Below are 19,829 nucleotides of genomic sequence, written 5' to 3'. Positions count from 1 at the left end.
TGGGGACTGGGTCACCCCGTCTGGCGGACGGGTGGTTAGGAGGTAGCTAATTCACAGACGCCGCCCCTTCACTGATCCACTCACTAGTTTCCTCAGCGGACCTGGCGGAGGAGGGGGCGAACAGAATTTCTACGTAGGAAGGTTCTTAAGAGGCAAAGCTTGAAGCTGCGTTTGCAAAGCACGTTACTTAAATCTGATGGGGGGAAAAAAGATATAAAAGAAAGGGGATGTTAGTAGTCCCCCCGACACTAATGTTATAATATGTATCCGGAGGAAGGCTGAGGGCTGGGATTCAGAGAAACTGGAGAACAATAGACACCAACTGTAGAGCGCAGGGCTGTAGGACTGGATGGAGTTTGGGTGTTCCTGGGAAACCTCAGCGGGGCTGGGAGAAGGGGAGGTCTGAGTGCTCTTAAAGGATCAACAGGAGTTAGCCAAGCGAAGAAAGGTGAGAGGGAAGAGCATGCCAGGCGCAGCGCCAGCGAAGTCAGAGGCAAACACCAGCACGGAGTGTACAGGGAATGTAAGGTGTAAGCAGGGGATGGGGGCTGAGGCTGGCCGGTGAGGGGCAGGTCCCCACCCCCTGAAGGGCCCACCTAAGCCCTGCCCAGGAGGTTGAGCTTCACCCTGAGGATATTAGGAGGCACCTGAAGCTTTTTTTGTTTGTTTGTTTGCGGTACGCGGGCCTCTCACTGTTGTGGCCTCTCCCATTGCGGAGCACAGGCTCCGGACGCGCAAGCTCAGCGGCCATGGCTCACGGGCCCAGCCGCTCCGCGGCATGTGGGATCTTCCCGGACCGGGGCACGAACCCGTGTCCCCTGCATCGGCAGGCGGACTCTCAACCACTGCGCCACCAGGGAAGCCCAGCTGAAGCATTTTAAGGGGAAGAATGACAAGACTGGCCATTTGTGTTAGAAAGTTCCCTGATGCCCATTGTGGAGAGTGGCTGGAGGTCTGGTGGGGACTCAGGACAGACAGTGGTGGACCTGATGAGAATAGAGGCCTAAGGATGGTCATGAGATTATGTGATATTAGAGAAATATTAGAACGCGTTACCTGGGCTGCTTGTTAACTGGATGTCAAGGTGAAGGAGAGAGGGGAGTAAGGGATCCTCAGGTTTCCAGTTTGGGTGATTCAGTGGGTTCTGCTCACCGGGATAGGGTCCCCTGGGGTGGGGCATGTTTGAGAAGGAAGACATTAAGTTTCATGTTGGACAGCTGAGCGGGTGGTCCCTGTGGGCCTTTCAGCTGGTAATGCCAGCAGAGGGTGGGCCATACTGATTGGAAACCTTGGGCCAGACACACCCAACTGGAACTGTGTATTATGGGGGTGTGGATCCTTGGGGTGTCACTGGGAGGGTGTGAAGCCTTGGGGTGTCACTGGGAGGGTGTGAAGTGTTGGGGTGTGCCCTGGGAGGAGCTGTGGAGACTTCGGGTGTCACTGGGGGTGTGTGGAGCCTCGGGGTAGGCACTGGGGAGAGCTGTGGAGCCTTGGGGTGTGAACTGGGGGCATGTGGAGCCTTGGGGTGCAGTCAAGTATGGTGGGTCCGGTGAGGGGGGCCTTGGCAGAGCCTTGTGTATACTGCCACGTCGGTAGAAGGCAGGGGAATTGGAGCAGGAGATGGCGGAGCAGAGGTGGTGGGAGGGCCCAGGGAGCACTAGCTGAGAAGCTGGGGAGCGGAGGCATGCAGGGAAGAGGAGGATGAGGTAAATGCAACGGAGAGGTTCTTGTCAAATAAGAACTAGCTGGGGAGACGAGAAGGTCCCTGGTGGCCTTGGCAGGGTAGCTTCCGTGGCATGACGGGAGGCCAGAAGATGCAGGCAGCAAGTGAGGAGGAGTGAGACCTGGGGTCACCAGAGTGGGGTGTAGGCTGTAGGCTGAGGAGAACAGTAGAGGTTTGGAAGTGCCCAAGAGCACGGGGGCTACCTAGGGGCTTTGGAGTGTCAAGGCTTGAGAGGAGGAGGAGAGGGTAGCGCTAGCCATGCTGAGGATCTGGCCGGGCTGGAGGCCAGAGGGAGTGGAGTGGCCCAGGGTGCTCAGCTTGGTGGCTGGCTCCAGCCCCGCTCAGCACCCAGGATCCTGAGAAGCAGGCTAGGGCTCTTTGCCAGACCAGTGAGGAGGAAGGAGAGGTGTTCATGGGCCCTTACTAGAGGAGGTAGAGTTGGGGGCTTGAGAACAGCGGAGGCAGTGGGAAGGAAGCTGCACCTGAGATGTCCAAGAGGGGGCGGATCCCAGCCCCTTGTACCGAGAGTGAGTGGCTGGCACTGAGGTGAGGGTCACAGAAACTGAGGGATGAAGGGCTGTAAGGTCAGAGGCTGGGCCTGGCTGTCCAAGTGGATGCTGAAAACTCCTAGGATGGGGAGGAAGAGAGAGGGAGAGGGGCTAGGAAGGTGGGTGCGGACAGCGATAGAGAGGCTGGCGTGGGGGCCAAGTGCACCCCAGAGGAAGAGTGTGGTTTGAAAGGGGTCTGGGGTGTGGGCAACGACCAGCTTCCACCAGAAAGGACTGCAGAGAAGCATGCTCTCAGAGCCAAGTCCCTTTACTGCACAAGCAGAACAAGTTATTCTGTGAGACCAAAGATATAGGGGAGCTTATTTACATGGGAAGGAAGGCAGCCATGGCAGCTGGGGGAAGGGCAAGAGCAGCCGTGAGAGCAGGTGGGGCCAGGAAGCCCAGGGCAGGATGGGATTGTTTGGTGAGAACAGATGAAGGATGGGGAGGCCAGAGTTCTTTGGAATCATACGTGGCCCAGGGTTCCTGGCAGCACCTGGCCTGGTCGTTAGGGCATAGTGTGCCACACAGGAGCGGGGTGAGGGTCCCATGCTTCTCCCCAGCTCCACTCACCTCAGCTCTGGTGCTCCAGGCCATGGGCAGGAGTGGGAAAAGGGTAGCAGAGGCCCAAGACCATCCCATCCTGGCCCTCTGACAGCCCCTGTGCTCCACAGATGTGGATGAGTGTGAGGCTGGGGACATGTGTGACAACGGCATCTGCACCAACACGCCAGGCTCCTTCCAGTGTCAGTGCCTCTCTGGCTACCATCTGTCAAGGGACCGGAGCCACTGTGAGGGTGAGGGGGGCCTTGAGCTGGGGGGCTGACCTGTTCCTCCCTACCCCAAGACCCCCACTGCCCAGGCCCCAAGCCCAGGGGCTACCTGTAAACAAGCCAGGCACTCCCATGGCCAGCCCCCATCCAGATCCAAGATGAGGCCTGGGGTGTGGGCCCTACCCAGGGCTCTTCGGGAAGCCATGGAAGCCTCAGGCTGTGTGTGATTGGGCTTAGCCCCTGAGATTCTCCCCCTCTTTGATTCCCTACAGACATTGATGAGTGTGACTTTCCCGCAGCCTGCATTGGGGGTGATTGCATCAACACCAATGGCTCCTATCGATGTCTCTGTCCCCAGGGGCATCGGCTGGTAGGCGGCCGGAAGTGCCAAGGTATGGGGGGATTGGCTGAGAGCTCCCGAGGAGCAATGGCAGGCAGCAGTAATCTCCTAGACACATTACTGATCTGTCTTTCCATCCATCCATCCACTCACTCATCCTTCTACTCTTTCACTGAAAATAACAACAGTGATAATGACAGTAATTAACGATGCTTATTACTATGTGCCAAATCACCCCTATATGCATTCATCCAACAAGAGTTTACTGAGCATCTAATATTTGCCAGGTTCTGTGCTATATACTAGACATTGAGCAATGACCCAGGGCTCCCAGCTAGGGGAGACTGACATGTAAATTGATTCTTACAGTTCAGGGTGCTGGGTGCCAAAAGAGGTCTGGACTAGTGATTTATTCCAACAGTTGAATTGGAACTTGAAGCATAAATAGGGTTCCCTAAGGCATAAATAGATTCCCTAAGCAGAGAAAAGCATGGGATGGTATTCCAGGCCCAAAGAACAGTATTTGCAAAGCACAGAGATCTGGAAGAAGCTTGTTGCATTTTAAGGGAGAGTAGACACCTGTGCCCTAAACACAGAGCTGAGGGTGTTGGTGGTTTAGAGTAAAGGGTGATGAGACTTAAAGATATTGGGAGACCAAACTGAAAGTCCCCAAATGCTGAGCTGAGAGTTAGGACTTCATTCTGTTAGGTTTTATGAAGAATAATGCATTGAGTGTGCACACAACTACCCACATGCACAGACAGACACGAGTGGATTTCCTGTCGTGTGTACTTTGAAGTCACAGTGGAAATTCAGGCTCTGAACTTGTGTGAGGCCCTTGAGGCATACTCCCGGGGAAAGAGGGGCTCGTTTCCCTCTGAGTGATTCTTTCTGCTCACCTCACTCCCTGAAGACATAGATGAGTGCAGCCAGGACCCGGGTCTGTGCCTTCCCCACGGGGCCTGCGAGAACCTGCAGGGCTCCTACGTTTGCGTCTGCGATGAAGGCTTCACGCCCACCCAGGACCAGCATGGCTGTGAGGGTGAGTGCCCTCTCGGCTTCCCCCTCAATCTAGACAACTCCCCTGAGCTGCAGCTGCGGCTCAGAGTTGTATCCTGGTCCCACCCTCTGGAATGTGGCGAAGAGGAAGAAATCTCTTTTTGCCTGGGAGAGCCCGGTGGGGCCAGACCTCGCAGGAGGGCCCTGAATGCCACATTGAGGATGGAGCTTGGCTTTCACGGGGCAGCTAATGGGAGCCAGGGGATGTGCGGGAATAGAGGGATGAGGTTGGTGGGCAGCGTGGACAGGCAAAGACATTCTGCAGGAACCTGAGCTGCTCTCCCCTCCCCTCAGAGGTGGAGCAGCCCCACCACAAGAAGGAGTGCTACCTTAACTTCGATGACACCGTGTTCTGCGACAGTGTACTGGCCACCAATGTCACCCAGCAGGAGTGCTGCTGCTCCCTGGGGGCTGGCTGGGGAGACCACTGCGAGATCTATCCCTGCCCAGTCTACAGCTCAGGTCAGGAGCCGGGCAGGCCCTTTCCTTTTTCAGAGCCTCAGTTTCTTCATTTGGAAACGGACTGGGGGAGAGAGCCCCTCCCTGGGTAGGTGGGAAATGAGGCGAGAGCTCCGACCTGCGCCCGACAGCCAGCACACACGCGCTCAATCCTGCCTCCTTCCTTCCCCACGGCCACTATCTCGCTGTAGCTGAGTTCCACAGCCTTTGCCCGGACGGGAAGGGCTACACCCAGGACAACAACATTGTCAACTACGGCATCCCAACCCACCGTGGTAAGTCCCAACACGGCTCCGCCCACCTGGCATGCCCTGCTCCGCCCGCCGAGGTTTGGACCGCCCCGATCCCGCCAGTGCTTGTCAGTGGCGGGTACTGGGGTAAGGCCCGCCCACTCCCTCACCGACTGCCCCGCCCCTCCACAAAGCCCCGCCCCATCACTCTTACGTCAGCGTTCGGAAAAGCCCCTCGCACAGAGTTTTCGTCCCTGCCACCGTAAGCCCCACCCACACGTTCTCCGCTGCGGGGCCTAAGTGGCCCCGCAGGTAGAGGGCGCGGGCGCCCACGGCCTGTCACTCCGCAGACATCGACGAATGCTTATTGTTTGGGGCGGAGATCTGCAAGGAGGGCAAGTGCGTGAACACGCAGCCTGGCTACGAGTGCTATTGCAAGCAAGGCTTCTACTACGACGGGAACCTGCTGGAATGCGTGGGTGAGTGCAGCCGGCCCCCGTGGCCGTGGGAAAGCAGCCGGGAGACACGCACAACCACCCGGCTCGGGGCCGGTTCCTACCACTCGCGCTTTTCCTCCTCTCAGACGTGGACGAGTGCTTGGACGAGTCTAATTGCCGGAACGGAGTGTGTGAGAACACGCGCGGTGGCTACCGCTGCGCCTGCACGCCCCCGGCCGAGTACAGCCCGGCGCAGCGCCAGTGTCTGAGCCCAGAGGAGATGGGTGAGGCCCGGGTAGGCCAGCTGGGGAAACAGGAGGGAGGCTGGCCGAGCCGAGCTGTGACTTCCACCCCTACCCACCCATCATCCCCCCGCTGCCCGTAGACGTGGACGAGTGCCAGGACCCCGCAGCCTGCCGCCCTGGCCGCTGCGTCAACCTGCCGGGCTCCTACCGCTGCGAGTGCCGCCCGCCCTGGGTGCCCGGGCCCTCTGGCCGCGACTGCCAGCTCCCCGAGAGCCCGGCCGGTGAGGGCAAGGGTCATCTTGGGCTCTCCAGAGCCCTGTCCGCCGCCTGGAGACCCGGGGCCGCGGTTCCCCCGAGGGTGGGTTGGAGCGGGGGAGGGCGCTCCTCCCTGACGCCGGGTCCCCCTCCGCAGAGCGTGCCCCGGAGCGGCGGGACGTGTGCTGGAGCCAGCGCGGAGAGGACGGCATGTGTGCGGGCCCCCTGGCCGGGCCCGCCCTCACCTTCGACGACTGCTGCTGTCGCCAGGGCCGAGGTTGGGGAGCCCAGTGCCGCCCGTGCCCGCCGCGCGGCGCCGGTGAGCCGGCCCGGGAGGGGTTGCCCGGGAGGGGGTTTGGGGCGGGAGCCGGGGTGAACCGACACCGCTGACGGCTGACCGCCCCCTGCCTTCTCAGGGTCCCAGTGCCCGACGTCGCAGAGTGAGAGCAATTCCTTCTGGGACGCGAGTCCCCTGCTGCTGGGAAAGCCCCCGCGAGGTGAGTGTAAAGGGAGGGACAGAGGCGGGGTCCGTGGCCATCGCTGGGAGCGGTGTTGACGTCTGCATTCTCCCGGCGCAGAAGAGGACAGCTCGGAGGAGGACTCAGACGAGTGCCGCTGCGTGAGCGGCCGCTGTGTGCCTCGGCCGGGCGGCGCAGTGTGCGAGTGTCCTGGTGGCTTCCAGCTAGACGCCTCCCGCGTGCGCTGCGTCGGTGAGCAGGGCCGAGGGGCGGGGCAATGGAGGGGCGGGGCCAGAGGCTGGCGGCAGGCGGGCGGGGCGGGGCCCTGCAGAACCCCGCCTGGACCGGAAGCCAAGAGCTCCGCGCGGCTCCGGCTCAGTCGCGAAGTCCGCACCTGTCAACCCCCACACCCAGACATCGACGAGTGCCGAGAGCTGAACCAGCGCGGGCTACTATGCAAGAGCGAGCGCTGCGTGAACACGAGCGGTTCCTTCCGCTGCGTCTGCAAAGCTGGCTTCGCGCGCAGCCGCCCGCATGGAGCTTGCGTGCCCCAGCGCCGCCGCTGACACCACCCTCGGTCTGGACCTCGGCAATCACCGAGGAGTTTCTGACCGACACTTGGGGCGAGCTCCGCCTCTCGCTTGTGCCCTGACTCGGGGCTCGGACCCAGGGACCCTTCGGGGCCCGCAGACCCCTTCCCCGAGCCCCATGTTCCAAGGGTGCCCATACCAGCTCCACCCGGTTCATAGGCAGATGTTGGGTCTCTGGCGCTGACGGCCTTCCTTCCAGAGGGCGTTTCCCAGAAAGTGATAAATCAGATCGTGCCTCTTTACTCTGGGTTTTCGAAGTAAATTGATGTTCATGTCCGTGGTGGGCGCGGTCTCCGAAGGGCAGCACCAGACCCCAGCCTCCTCGGAGGGGCTAGACTGAGCCCAGCACAGGGGGTGCGAAATAGAATTTATTGTGGCTCTGATTATGTATATGTGAGATGTGCCTGGCCAGGCCGGCCGGGCTCCCAGGGTTTGTACAATAAATACATCTGCGGGGCCTGCTCTCCGAGGCTGGGAAGCACCCACACCCGCGGTTCAGTCCAGCTTCCGGGTTCCCAGCTTCATGGGGCCCTTGGCTGTCTTTTTCTCAGCGCGTTTCGCCTCCATCTCCCGCCTACGCTCCTCGCGCTTCTTCCGGGCTAGCTCCGCCTTGGCCTGTCCTGGGATCAAGAAGGGGAGGAGGGCTGACAGCGTCAGAACAACTGAAGTCTCAGCTTCCCGGCCCATGCCTGCCCCAGAGGAGGGTAGCCCTAGCCCATCAGCCAGCCAGCCCAGGGGAAGCACTTACGGCTCTCGGCCTCCAGGCCCTCCCAGTTGTCATCACCCCACGAGTCCCGCCTCGGCTGAAAAGGGAAGTGTGGGCTGGAGTGGAGGCCTACTCTCAGTTGAGGTCCACCCCAGGCCTGCACCCTCCCACTGGACAGGTGCCGAGTACCTGGGCACCAGCCTCCCGACGCACTGACAGGGCAGCAAAGGGGTCGCCTTTGTCACTAGGCTCCGGTCCACCCCAGTTGTACTCGCTGGCCAGCCGCGTGCCCTCAGGGGGTGGCTCCGGGGGGCTTGGCTCCTGCCAGCCCTGCTCCCATGCGTCCTCGGCTTCCCAGCTGCTCCAGTCTGACTCCTGGGATTTGTGGCCAGGGTTGCTGGTCTGCAAAGAGAAGGAGGAGATAGTGCCAGAGAAAGGGAGGGAGGGGCAGGGCCCCACCCCCCACGTACACGTACCCTGTCCCACCCAGCTCACCTGCCCAGCCCAGCTGGCTTGGCCCCCAGTACTCCAGTTGTCCTGCTGGGCCAACACAGATTCGGCCTCCTGCTGCAGTGTGGGGAGGACAGCATGACCATAGGGCCCTCTGTACTCCACCCAAAAGGGCAAGGAAGCCCCCTAGCCCCTGCCCAGCCATGGGCTCCACCCTTTCTTCTTTTGCCTTCCATCTCATTTTCTCCTTAGGCCCTGTCTCCCATCAGTAAAGTGGACACACTGAACCTGGCCTGTCATCACTCCTCTATGAAGCTGGGGAATGAGATCTAGAGTTCCACACCCCTGCCTGTGGCCTCAGGGGTCTCACCCAGTGCTCTGCCCCCATTCCCCTCAGAACAGCCCCACCCCAACCTCAGCCCATGCTGAGCCCAGCCCCAGGGAGGACTGGTTGGTTGCAGGCCTGGGAGTGACCTCTCCTTGCTGATCACAGGGCGGGGTGGGCCCTAGAACAGGTATAGGAGGATGGGGAGTGGAGGAGAGGGAGGAGGATCCGTGGGCTGAGCCAACCACCAGCAGCCTGGCCTCTGGAGTTGAGCGGGGACTCAGCTGTCAGCTCTAACCCACAAGGGCTGCTCCATGACACCTAGTTGCCCAGGATGCTGTGCAGATGAGGACAGGTCTGACTCCAGCCAAGCCCACACGAGCGCCTTGAATGGCAGGCAGCCTGTGACCTTGAAGCTGGGGTCCCCCGGGTAGGCCTCCTCAGCCCCACTCACTTCCAAGCTACCCCAGTCTTCATCATCCCATCTGTCGGCAGCAGTGCTGTCCTCTTCTGCGTCCTTGCTCTCCTCTTGGGTCTCCCAGTGGCCTGAGGTCGTGGGTGTGGCAGGGATAGGGGTCGGGGCTGGGGCAGGAAGTCCTGGGGAGCAGAGGCTCACTGAGTTGCCACACACTGGGCCCCAGGAAGGTCTCAGAGCAGGGCCGAGGTTGCTGGGGGTGTGTAGAGGGGAAGCTCACGAGGGGACTAGACCGTACCCTGTCTCCTATGTCCCCATCACCAGCCCAGGGGGAAGTCGATCAGTAACAGGTCCTGGGTGCCAGCAACCCCAAGCCCTCTCAGTCACCGATACAGCCAATCTGGGACACTCACCCTCAGGCACGGGTCTCTGGGGAACGTTGGTCTCGGCTGGGGCAGCCGTGGGGTGTGCACGGATCAGCTTAGAGGTGAGTGAGGAGACCCCTGTCACGGCCCAGCCTGCCCAGCTGGCTGCGGCTCCTCCCATTCCAGGGCTGGAGGCTGCGTGGACGTCCTTCTCTGGGCAGTGACAGGAGAGACAGGTATGGACACCTCAGGCTTCCGTGGGGAGGGTGGTAGGAGGGCAGTAACTGAAACAGAGCAACCTGCAGTGGGCGTCCCCCTTCTCCAGGCCTGCGTTCTCCCAACTGTGAGATGGGGGTGGGGGAGTGGTGTACAGTCTGTCCTCTAGGGTTCTTCCAGCTTTCGGATGCTCCAATGAGGTAGGAGGGGGCCATGGCAGGTGACAGTCAAGAATGTGGTAAGAGTCACAGGGAACAGGAGTGTGGGCCACTCACCCGCTTCGGCCAGCTGGGTGGGGTCCTCCGACACAGACTCCAGTTTGGACAGGAAGCTTCGAATGGCCTTGAAGGCCTGTGGGGTAGCAAGGGGCAGAGCTGGGGCCCTCAAGGTTCCCGTGAGCCTGCCAGGCCAGCTAGGGCCCAGGTATCCCCCAGAGCCCCAGCTCCAGGGCCCAGCCCCAGCTGTGCCTCACCTGGTCCCGCACGGATCTCTCAGGATCCACGGTGAGGCTGCAGAGCACAGGCAGGATCTTGTGGGCGCAGTCATTCATCGAGTAGAGGTTGTGGGTGGCGGCGAAGCCCAAAACACCCGCGACCCGGGAGGGTGCAAACGGGTCCTTAGTGGCCCGGCTAAAGGCGGAGGTGAGGACCCTGTGTCTGGTCTGGGGTGGGGTGGGAAGAGGGCTCCTGAGTATGGGGTCAGTACGGGGCCCAGAACTGTCAGGCCTTACTTCCCAGAACAGAGGCCATCCACGGGGCCTCCAGAGTCTAAGAAGTGTGAGTTAATCACTAACCAGTGGGGAGAATTCACTTAAAACCCTAGATCTTGGCTTCTCCTCCCCAATCACTGGGCTCACGCTGCCTCAGAGTGACAGGGGCCAGAGCAGCAGCTGCCTCAGGGCTGAGGCCAGTGCCTCCCTTCCCACCTGCGCTGAGGACTGATTCATTCATTCCCGTTAAGGGCCTGGGAGCTGCAGGCATCTGCATTCACAGGCCCTGGCTGAGGGGAGGGGATGCAAGGCTGTGGAGGCAAGCAGGCCTGGGTTTGGTTCCTAGACCTGCCACCTACTGGCGGTGTGAGCCGGTGCAACTCACTCCACCCTCAAGACACTGGGCTGGAGCACCCAGGGCCTAGGTCTGGGAGGATGACAGGCCCTACACAAGGAGACCTGGCTCTGCGGGACCTGGCTGTGGTCCCTGGACGGTGACAGAGCTCCCGGCACTTGTGCAGGGCACTCACGCTGGCACTGAGGTAGGAGCCGATTTTGCCCAGGCAGACGGTGGTGTTGCAGCGGATGGGGCCCTGTTCATCCTTAGCCTGCAGCCGCGCGAAGTGCTTCATCAGCTCCACGTTGAGGTTGGTCTCGTTCAGCTTCGGGGCCAGGAGCAGCATGGACTGCAGGGCAGGAGACGGCGGAAAGTGTGGGCTGGGGCGGGCACACTCTGGAGGCCACCAGTGGCCCTGGGCACTGAGGAGACCCGCCAAGGCCCTCCCCAGCCGACCCCCAACCTGGTCCTGGCCCCTACCCAGAATGCTGAGGAAGGCGACCCCCACTGCTGTGCACTCCTGTCTCCCATCCCTCTCCGTCAGCTCTCTGTTGTGTGCACTCCACCCAGACTTTCACAAAAACACCTCCACATACACTCTCTACCAGTTAGCTTGGGTTGAGATCACCAATGATCCCCATGTTGCTAAATCCAAAGGCCAATTCTCCATCCTCACCAAACTTGACCCCTCAGCAGCTTTGACAGCCCCGAATTCTCCCTCCTTCTCACAACTTTGACCTCTTGTTCTTCCAGGACACCGCCCTCTCCTGGTTCTCCTCTGACCACACCTACTGCTGCTTCTCAGTCTCCTTTTGCTGAGATCTTACTGTTCAGACACCCCAGAGCTACTCCTCAAGCCTCGTATCTTTTACACCTCAGCCTAGGCGAGCTCACCCATCTCACGGCTTTGAATGCCCTTGTTAGCTGACCGTGCCCAGATGTGCACCTCCAGCCCAGACTTCTCCCCTAAACCTCACACACACATAACCAGTGCATGTCCACCTGGCTAATGGACATGCCAAGACTGGGCCTGACCTCCTCCCGCAAAACTGTTCCTCCCAGGGACTTCCCTGGTGGTCCAGTGGTTAAGAATTTGCCTTCCAATGCAGGGGATGCGGGTTCCATCACTGGTCGGAGAACTAAGATCCCACATGCCGTGGGGCAACTAAGCCCGAAAGCCACAACTACTGAGTCTGCGAACTGTGGAGCCCGCGCACCACAACTAGAGAGAAGCCCACGCGCCGCGACGGAAGATCCCGCATGCTACAACTAAGACCCGACACAGCCAGATAAATAAATATTTAGAAAACGAAACAAACAAAACAACTGTTCCTCCCAGTCTTCTCAGTAAATGGCAACTGAACCTTCCAGTTGCTCAGGCCAGAAACCTTGGAGCCATCCTGACTCCGTATCTACCCACCACCAAATACTGTCAGCCCCACCTTCACGATGCTGCCCCTCCTCCCTGCCTGCTGCCACCACTCAGGGCTGAGCTACTGGCATGTCTCGTCTGGGCCACTGTAACAGCCCCTAACGGTGTCCCCGCCTCCACCCTCGCCCTGACAGTTCTCCACACAGAAACACAGTGTTTTGCAACAGGTCAGATCAGGTCAGTGCTCTGCTCAGTCCCGCAGGATTCCTGTCTCACTCCCGTGAATGCATCAGGTCCCTGCCATGCCCTACGAGGCCCTGGCCCCACCATTACCTCTCAGACTCCACTGCCCACGATCATGCCCCTTCAGCCATGCTGAACCTCTTGCTGCTACTCCTACATTCCAGGTACACGCCAGCCTCAGGACCTTTGCACGTGTTGTTCCTTCTGCAGGCAACATATTTTCTCCAAATCTCCTCCTTCACCCCTTTTCCCTTTTTTTCCTTAAACGACATCTCCTCTGCAAGGTCTTCCCTGATCACTGTTTTTAGAACTGCAGACTCTTCGCTTCACATTCTCCATCGCTTTTTAATGTAGTATATTTTTTTCTAATTCTGTTTATTGTCTGCCAAGCCCCCTCCCCCTCTCCTCGAAAAGAAGCTTCAAGAAGGCAGGGAGCTTGGTCTGCCTGTGCATACTGCACCCCAGCAGGGGACAGGGCCGGGCATAAAGAGGCGCTCGGCGAGTGTCTGCTGGACGGAGGACTATTGGTCATGCCCATCCTGTTCCCCCCACCACCTGCCGAGCTGGACCCACAGCCTGGACCTACACGCAGAACAGTGCTTGCCCCTCCCGTAACCCGCTTGACCCACAGGCCAAAACCAAGGCCTGTGTGTCCTCTGATGAGCCCCCTCTAAGCCTCAGAAAACGAGGGGTGGCCCCTCTGGGCCTGGTTACACCCACCTTGACTGTCTGCTCCCGGATGGCAGGGTTGGTGTCCAGGAAGCCATGCACGACGTGGGGAAAGATCTGGGTGTTGACTGTTGGCTCATCAAGGTACTGGATGAACTGCTCCATCTGTGGTCCGGGTTGGGGCATGAGAAGGCAGTCAGCCCTTCTACCCCTCACCAGAGACACGGGAGCAGCCTTAGCATGGTTTCTCCACCTGGCAGGCACTGGCTGGCCAGGGGAGTCTCCTGAGGCCCCGACCTCGCATCTGGCCTCAGGCCCATGTGGACTGGTGAGGCTGCCAGGAGGGTGCTGAGAAGAGCCAGGGACTGGGAGCTGGAGGGCCTGGCCTCTGGTCCTGCTCAGCAGGCTAACTGGTCACACCCCCTCTTAGAGCCTCCACCGCCTTGTCTATAAAAAGGAGTGAAACCCCTGCCCTGAGAAGCGCTGTGAGGAAGGCTGCTGTGTTGAGCACCGGAGAGGGAGTGTTGCCTGGAAGCACGGGTGGCCCCCACCCTCGACCCCATCAGTCCTGTCTGATGCTCCCAGCTGCCCTGGGGTTGGCAAGAGAGACATTATCCCCACTCTAGAGGGGACCAAGCCAGGAGACTGGGCGGCGCAGGGGGAGGCGTTTAAGCCCTGCAGCCCGGGCGGGTGGGGCATTCCCAAAGCTGCCAATGAGCCCTGTGATTATCTTGACTTCCTGAGAGCACAGCCCTGCTGGTTCCTCACCGGTGTGTATGTTTCAGGGAGGGGTTTCTGGGGTCCCTGTGCAGCCAGCGCAGGGGCTTGAGCTACCTGCCCGGGGCTGGAGGTGAGGAGGGGGCCTCCCCTACAGCCAGGGTGGGGTCTGGGTGGGGTGGAAGCAGGCAGGGTGTGCCGTGGCCCCTACCTGTTGTAGGAGGCGAATACGCATGGCCCGGTCAGTCGATGAGAACATCTTGACCACGACAGGGATGATCTTCTGCTGATACTCCTCAGCGCCGAGGAACTTACCCACCTGAGAGAAGGCGCAGGAAGAGGGGCTCAGCTCCGTCCACAGGAGTGAGATGACTTCACTGACCTCCTTTAACTCCCTCAGGCTCCCTGCTGATTTCCCAGGGTGGGAACAGGGTGAGGGCGGTGGGGTGGGGCACGCATATCCTCAGCAGCCCCTCTGCCTGTACTCCGTCTCAGTCAGCCCTGCCCTTAACCCTTCTGAGTCAAGGCCTCTCTTAGGAGGCTCACAAAAGCTCTGTGCCCTTCCCTATAATCAGGCACCTAGACACCGCATGCACACAGAATCCTGCCTGTAATTTCTGGGGGTTCTCAGCTCCACAGGATTTACTTGCCATCTTCCCCACTTCCCGCAGGCCAAGTTCCTTTGGGCAAAGGGTTCTCCCACCGAGCGGGGAATGGCAGGCGCCCCGGTAACAGTGGGCTGGGGTCTGAGGAGGGGGAGAGGATCCAGCCCCTAGAAGCCAAGAGAGCTGAGTGCCGCGTGGTCAGGAAGGAGGAAGGAAAGTGAGGTGGTGAGCAGGCGATCCCCTGGGCCCTGGGAACCAGAGTGCCCAGGTCAGACCAGGGAGGCTGTCTTGAGGAAATGGAGGAAGGGCTATAGGCTCTGAAGGAGTGTTTGGAAAAAGAATTTTGGAGGCACAGGGTGTCCCTTCCCTAGGGACGAGAAGTCCCCACCACCTCCCTGACAGCTGGTCAGGTGGCCCTGACTTGCTTAACCACTGGATGTCAAAGCTCCTGCTCGGGACCTCCCTGGTGGGAAGCAGTTAAGAATCCGCCGGCCAATACAGGGGACACAGGTTCGAGCCCTGGTCTGGGAGGATCCCACATGCTGCGGAGCAACTAAGCCCGTGCACCACAACTACTGAGCCTGCGCTCTAGAGCCCATGAGCCACAACTACTGAGCCTGCGCTCTAGAGTCCGCGAGCCCCAACTACTGAAGCCCGCACGCCTAGAGCCCATGCTCCGCAACAAGAGAAGCCACCACAATGAGAAGCCCGCGCACCGCAACGAACAGTAGCCCCTGCGTGCCGCAACTAGAGAAAGCCCGCACGCAGCAATGAAGACCCAACGCAGCCAAAATAAATAAATAAATAAAATAAAAAATAAAGTATATATATTAAAAAAAAAAGCTCCGCATCACGTTGGCTTGGACCTCCCTGACCAGGCTGCCCCTGCCAGGACACCCACGAGGCTGGCCACACCCTTGGCCTCTCTTCTGCCCTTCAGACCTACTCAGCCAGTCTCTGGGCCCACAGTTCCTGAGGCTCCAGGCCCCACTCACCTTGAACAGGGGCGTGAGGACAACAGCCCCCGCGTTGCCGAACTCGAAGGCGGTCAACAGCTGGGGCAGCACCTTGTGCCGGCAGAAATCCTCGGGGAACGAGTCTAGGCTCTTGCTCAGCTCTTGGAAGAACTTTTGCTTCTCGGCTGGCTCTTTGATCTGGGGGAGCGTGGACAGGATGCAGGGAGAGGGCAATCAGCCTGGTCACGGTCCTGTCAGCTACGGGCAAGGACGGGGGTCGCCTCCAACCCGAAGGTAAACTTAAGCTTGGGGTGCCAGATGGGCTGGGTTCAAATCCCAACTCTCCCATTTATTGGCCGTGTGACCTTAGGCGAGTTCCCCCACCTGTAAAATGGGGTAGTAACTGTACTGTCTCACAGAACTGTGCCAAGGATTCAACCAGAAAACGCACATGAAAGCTGCCCGGCACACTGGAGGCGCTCAGTCAGTGACCGTCGTTATTGTCGCTGCCACATGGCCTGTTGCTGCGAACGCAGCCACTAGGGGGATCAAGCCCTTTATCAGCGCTGCCTCTGCTCCTCAGGACAACACAAGGCGTGAGTACCATTAAGCCCACGGCACAGATGAGGAAACAGGCCTAGTGAGGCCAAGGGGCTTACTCCGCCACCCTGGGCCTGGCTGGGTTGGGCACACCTGCAGCTCCGTGGGTGGAGGTCGTGGCAGGCTTTGGAAAGGCAGGGAGGAGGTGCAGTTTACCCCCAGAGCTCGTCCTCCCACTGGGCCCGAACAGGCCAGGCTGTCAGCTTGATGGTCTTCAGTCCTCCTAACCTCCCCGAGGCTGTAATACCCACAACTCACACTTCCTGAGCACAAACTACGCGCCAGGCAGGTTACGTGCTAATACTTTACACAGATGAAATAACCCAACAAGGAAGCTGAGGCACAGAGAGGGCAAGGAGCGTGTCCAAAGTTACACAGCTAAGACGCCGTCAAGGAAGGGTGTGGCCCGGTGGTGTGGCACCTCTGCTGTGCTACACGCCGTGAACAGGTGCTGTCGTTCCCCCATTTACAGAGGAGGAGACTGAGGCTCAAGGTCACCGGGCAGGAATGGTAGGGCATGGATTATAACCCTGTCCTGTACGCTTCCAAAGTCCCTGTGCTCTCTGCTGTACCCTCACCACCAGAGCCGCTGCCTGGGCCAGAAGAGGTGACCTCTAACTGGGGTTGGGGAGGACCTGGCTGGCCCTTGAGCAGCTCAGTCTAGCATGGGAGGCAGGCTTGGTGCTCTGACGACAGGGTTCAGGGGGGCAAAGGCCCAGAGAGAGGCCAAACCGCATCCAAGGTCGCACACTGAGCGTCACAGCCGGGCTCTCTCCACCGCTGCGCTCAGTGATGGGAAGAGGGGCCGCTGGGCACTGCCCTCCCACGCCCTCGTCGGGACCTGCCAGAAACAGCCTATTTCCTGTGGGGCACATATTAAGGAGAAAGGCAGCCCGGCAGAGCCAGCCATGTGAGAAGAAGAACTCCAGGTAACAGAGCCCCTGCTGCCCCTACACTGCCCAGGAGGCAACAGGGCTCAGGGTTTCCAGCACCTTCTCCTTCAGCTCAGGTTCCCATCCTCGGAAGGCCTCCCAGCCCCTATCTGAGTCAAGATTCCATAGACCATCGAGGTCTGTGGAAGTGTCTGTCACTCCTCCCCCATTCCAGATTCTCAGTCACCTCTCTGTGTGCCCCACACAAAGCCGGGCCAGAGCGGGTGTCCAGGGCAGAGCCTCCCGCCTTCATTCCCTACAACAGTGCTATGGGTCAGCAGATACTATAGTTATTCTCATTGGGCAGATATGGAAACTGGGGTTCAATGAGGATAAGCCGAGGGGTCCCTCCTCACCATCTTTCCATTTGCCGTTCCCTCTGCCTGGAACATTCTTCCCCAGTTACCATCCCCATGACTCCCACCTTCACACCCTTCAGGTCACAGCTCAAATATCACCCTTGAGAGAGCCCTTTCCTAAACACCCAACCCTCACTGTTTTCCTTCCTGGCACTTATCCACATTCCAGGAAGCACAGCTTTCCTCATTTATGGGTTTTTTGTCCCTTTCCCCCAGTGAGAGTCCCCAAGGCTGGGGAGCTGGTCCATTTATCCCCTGCTAGATCCTTGGGAGCAGGGATCTGGGTCTGACTCTCCCTCCTCACCCTGCTCCCCACACCACAGCCCAACATCAGGGCCAGGGCCAGTTAACAGAGTGCCAGGAGCAGCCACTAAGCACCCACTATGTGCCAGAAACTACACTATGCAATTCAAACTCACTGACTCCTCACCCTGCTCCTTTCAAGTAGGTGCTGTTATTAGGACTGAACTTCAGCCAAGAGAAGTCACACATAAATAAGAGTTGGAGCCAGGGTTTGAACCCAGACAGCCTAGCTCCACAGTCTGTGCTTGTCTCCTGGGGTCTAATTATCAGGGAGCCTATAAAGTGGGGAGGGGGTACAGGGGTGAGGAACGTAGGGCCAGAGCCCAGGGTGGGGCAGGGGACTCACCTGAATCTCTTCCAGGAAGAGGTTGGTCTCCACAAAGCGGTTGTTCATGAAGCCACCAGGTGCCCGGCAGTTCTGCAGGAAGCGGGCTGGGTTGGGACGTACCTTGGGGTTGGCTCCGACCAGCTCACAGTAATGGGGCACCAGTGACTTGGGGATCTGTGGGAGAAGCGTCAGGGTCAGGGCAGGGGCGGGCTGGCTGGCTGGTGGAGAGGGGCTGGGTGGGGTCAGACACTCACCTTCCCAGGGTTTCGCAGGGCGGCTGCACGAGGTAGGGGCCCATTGAAGACTTCCCAGATGAGGCAGCCCAAGCGCCACATGTCAGCTGACCTGAGGCAGTGATCAGAGCTGCTCAAGGCCCTGCCACCTGCCAGCATAGGCCTCCAATCTACCCTGGGCACTAGGCACTCACTGCATAGCAAACCCTGGGCTGTGTTCCTCAGCTAATCCTTCCATCAGCCCCGAGAAGCAGGTTTCATTAGCCCCATTTGACAGATACGGAAACTGAGGCTCAGAAAAGCAAGGACATCCACCCCAGGTCACACAACTTTAAAATTCAGAACCACCTGACCCCAAAGCCTGTGTTTATCCTGCCCTACCTCCCTGAGGATCCTGGGAGCAAGGAGTGGGCCCCACCCTGAGGACCCTAGTTTCCTCCCCAGCCAGCTGGCAGGGGACAGGGGAGTACCAGCTAATCTAGGGGTCCTGAGGCTGCAGGGGCTTCCAGAATAGGGCAGGGTGGGGCATGCCCCCCGCCCCAGTCACCCACCACTTCTCTCTGACCGCTCTGCCACTGCCATCAGCCAACTCCGGGGGATCGTACTGCTCAAGCTCGGGGATCCCCTTGCGGGGAGGTCCCCCACCATTGCCCTGGGCTGAGTACATGTAGTCCAGGCCCCCAAGCTTCCACTCGCCAGCGCGGTCCACGAACACAGCGGCCATGCAGACATTGTTGTGGATGAGGCTGCAGTCGTTGACCAGGAAGCTGAGGGCTTTCTGGGGGCAGAAGGAGCCATCACAGCCCAGTAGCTGCAGCCCCCCATCCCTGCTCTCATCGCCACTGCCCCCCACCTCACCACAATCTGGTGTAGCCCCCAGGAGAGCTCCAGTTCCCTCAGGTCACCAGCCTCTGCTCGCGCCTTGAGGTACGCTCCCAGCGGGGTCACAGCCTCTGTCACTATGTGGAGGCATCTGTCTGTCTGAAGGGGACACGGGGTATCAGGGAGGGATGGGGCGAGAGGAAGGCGAGATGAGAGACACGATGGGGAGAGAGGTGGAGAAGGGGAAGTCAAATCTGGGGGGCGCTGGGGCAGAAGGGCTGGAAACCGGACGGAAGACAGAAGACAGGAGTGGGGGGCTGCGAAAAAGTGAGGGTCAGAGACGGGGCAGACCGAGCAGCAGGTAGGTACCTCCAGCCCGTCGATGTAGGCCAGGATGTTGGGGTGCCGGAGAGTTTTGAGGCGCTTGAAGGCAGCTTTGGCCACCTGGGTCTGCTCTTCGACGCCGGGCTTCACGTCATACACGAAGATGGACACCGGGCTGCCTGTGGCCTGTGGGAGGGCGGAGCGGCCTCAGGTGTGTGGGCCGGGTACCGGGCAGACCACTCCACCTCCGAGATGGTCCCCGGAGCTGGTTCAGTGCCGGAAAGGAAGGGCCGCCGGCCTGGTCTCTCCCCAAGTCAACCCTTGGGGACCGAGTCGGGCACACGTAACCCTGGTTGGGTCCGCCCGTCGGTCCCTCGGTCCTTCCGCCCGCCACGTCGGCACTGCCCGTCCCCCGCCCCCGGCCCGTAGCCCTAGAGGCTCCGCAGCCACGTCAGGCGGGCGCGACGCGGCGGGGCCGGCGGCGCTGACTAGGCGAGACCGAGGTCCGCTGCGGCCTGCAGAGCGGGGCCGCTCTCACCTTCTTGCGGCCGCGGTGCAGGACCCAGGGCCCGGGCGGGCCGCCCTCGGGGAGTTCCGGGCTGATCTCAAACGGGAAATCCCGGACCGGGTCCCGGGCAAAGAACCACATCGTACCCGCCGCCGCCGCGGGATCGGGGTCCTCAGCTTCTGGTCCTCCCGCTGCCCGAGCCGGGGCGGGGCGGGGTT

General features: G+C 60.1%; 2 protein-coding genes across 8 annotated transcripts in view; one reads left to right on the top strand and one right to left on the bottom strand.

Annotated features, from left to right (window-relative positions):
• LTBP3 (latent transforming growth factor beta binding protein 3) overlaps positions 1-7,620 on the top strand; it is a 17,943-nt gene extending 10,323 nt beyond the window's left edge. For 3 of the 5 annotated variants that reach the window (XM_081239796.1, XM_081239797.1, XM_081239795.1), the window contains 12 exons: positions 2,946-3,068; positions 3,317-3,436; positions 4,298-4,426; positions 4,738-4,905; positions 5,094-5,177; positions 5,483-5,611; positions 5,716-5,853; positions 5,955-6,095; positions 6,227-6,388; positions 6,486-6,566; positions 6,648-6,779; positions 6,942-7,620. In XM_081239796.1, coding sequence (XP_081095922.1) covers positions 2,946-3,068; positions 3,317-3,436; positions 4,298-4,426; positions 4,738-4,905; positions 5,094-5,177; positions 5,483-5,611; positions 5,716-5,853; positions 5,955-6,095; positions 6,227-6,388; positions 6,486-6,566; positions 6,648-6,779; positions 6,942-7,093 — 1,559 coding nt within the window. In that variant the 3' untranslated portion in view covers positions 7,094-7,620. The remainder of the gene's footprint in view (positions 1-2,945; positions 3,069-3,316; positions 3,437-4,297; positions 4,427-4,737; positions 4,906-5,093; positions 5,178-5,482; positions 5,612-5,715; positions 5,854-5,954; positions 6,096-6,226; positions 6,389-6,485; positions 6,567-6,647; positions 6,780-6,941) is intronic. The other 2 variants (XM_081239798.1, XM_081239799.1) reach the window with 1 other exon arrangement.
• On the bottom strand, positions 7,596-19,829 carry SCYL1 (SCY1 like pseudokinase 1). Of its 3 annotated transcripts, none has more exons than XM_081239800.1 (18): positions 19,642-19,829; positions 19,149-19,289; positions 18,816-18,938; positions 18,509-18,735; positions 17,979-18,069; positions 17,743-17,898; positions 15,242-15,400; positions 13,853-13,960; positions 12,976-13,089; positions 10,834-10,989; positions 10,067-10,255; positions 9,870-9,945; positions 9,427-9,591; positions 9,053-9,195; positions 8,319-8,390; positions 8,013-8,225; positions 7,866-7,920; positions 7,596-7,737 (listed from the first exon to the last, which is right to left on the bottom strand). In XM_081239800.1, the coding sequence occupies exons 1-18, from the start codon at positions 19,750-19,752 to the stop codon at positions 7,613-7,615; spliced, it is 2,424 nt and encodes an 807-aa protein (XP_081095926.1). In that variant the 5' UTR covers positions 19,753-19,829; the 3' UTR covers positions 7,596-7,612. The 3 variants fall into 3 exon arrangements, with proteins under 3 accessions (XP_081095926.1, XP_081095927.1, XP_081095928.1); XM_081239801.1 differs by having other exon boundaries at positions 8,319-8,387; XM_081239802.1 differs by lacking the exon at positions 8,319-8,390.

This window comes from Mesoplodon bidens (genome assembly GCF_964165515.1).
Source record: "Mesoplodon bidens genome assembly, chromosome: 7".
Taxonomy (NCBI): Eukaryota; Metazoa; Chordata; class Mammalia; order Artiodactyla; family Ziphiidae; genus Mesoplodon; species Mesoplodon bidens.
This window is presented reverse-complemented; position numbering and strand designations above follow the sequence as displayed.

What these genes read in the sequence shown, in the direction of transcription:
- SCYL1 (XM_081239800.1), bottom strand. Translation starts at nt 19,752, where the DNA reads ATGTGGTTCTTTGCCCGGGACCCGGTCCGGGATTTCCCGTTTGAGATC. An exon ending in CCCTGCGAAACCCTGGGAAG is followed by an intron (nt 17,899 to 17,978) that starts GTGAGTGTCTGA and finishes CTTCTCCCACAG; the next exon opens with ATCCCCAAGTCACTGGTGCC. An exon ending in TCCGGGAGCAGACAGTCAAG is followed by an intron (nt 10,990 to 12,975) that starts GTGGGTGTAACC and finishes CCTGCCCTGCAG; the next exon opens with TCCATGCTGCTCCTGGCCCC.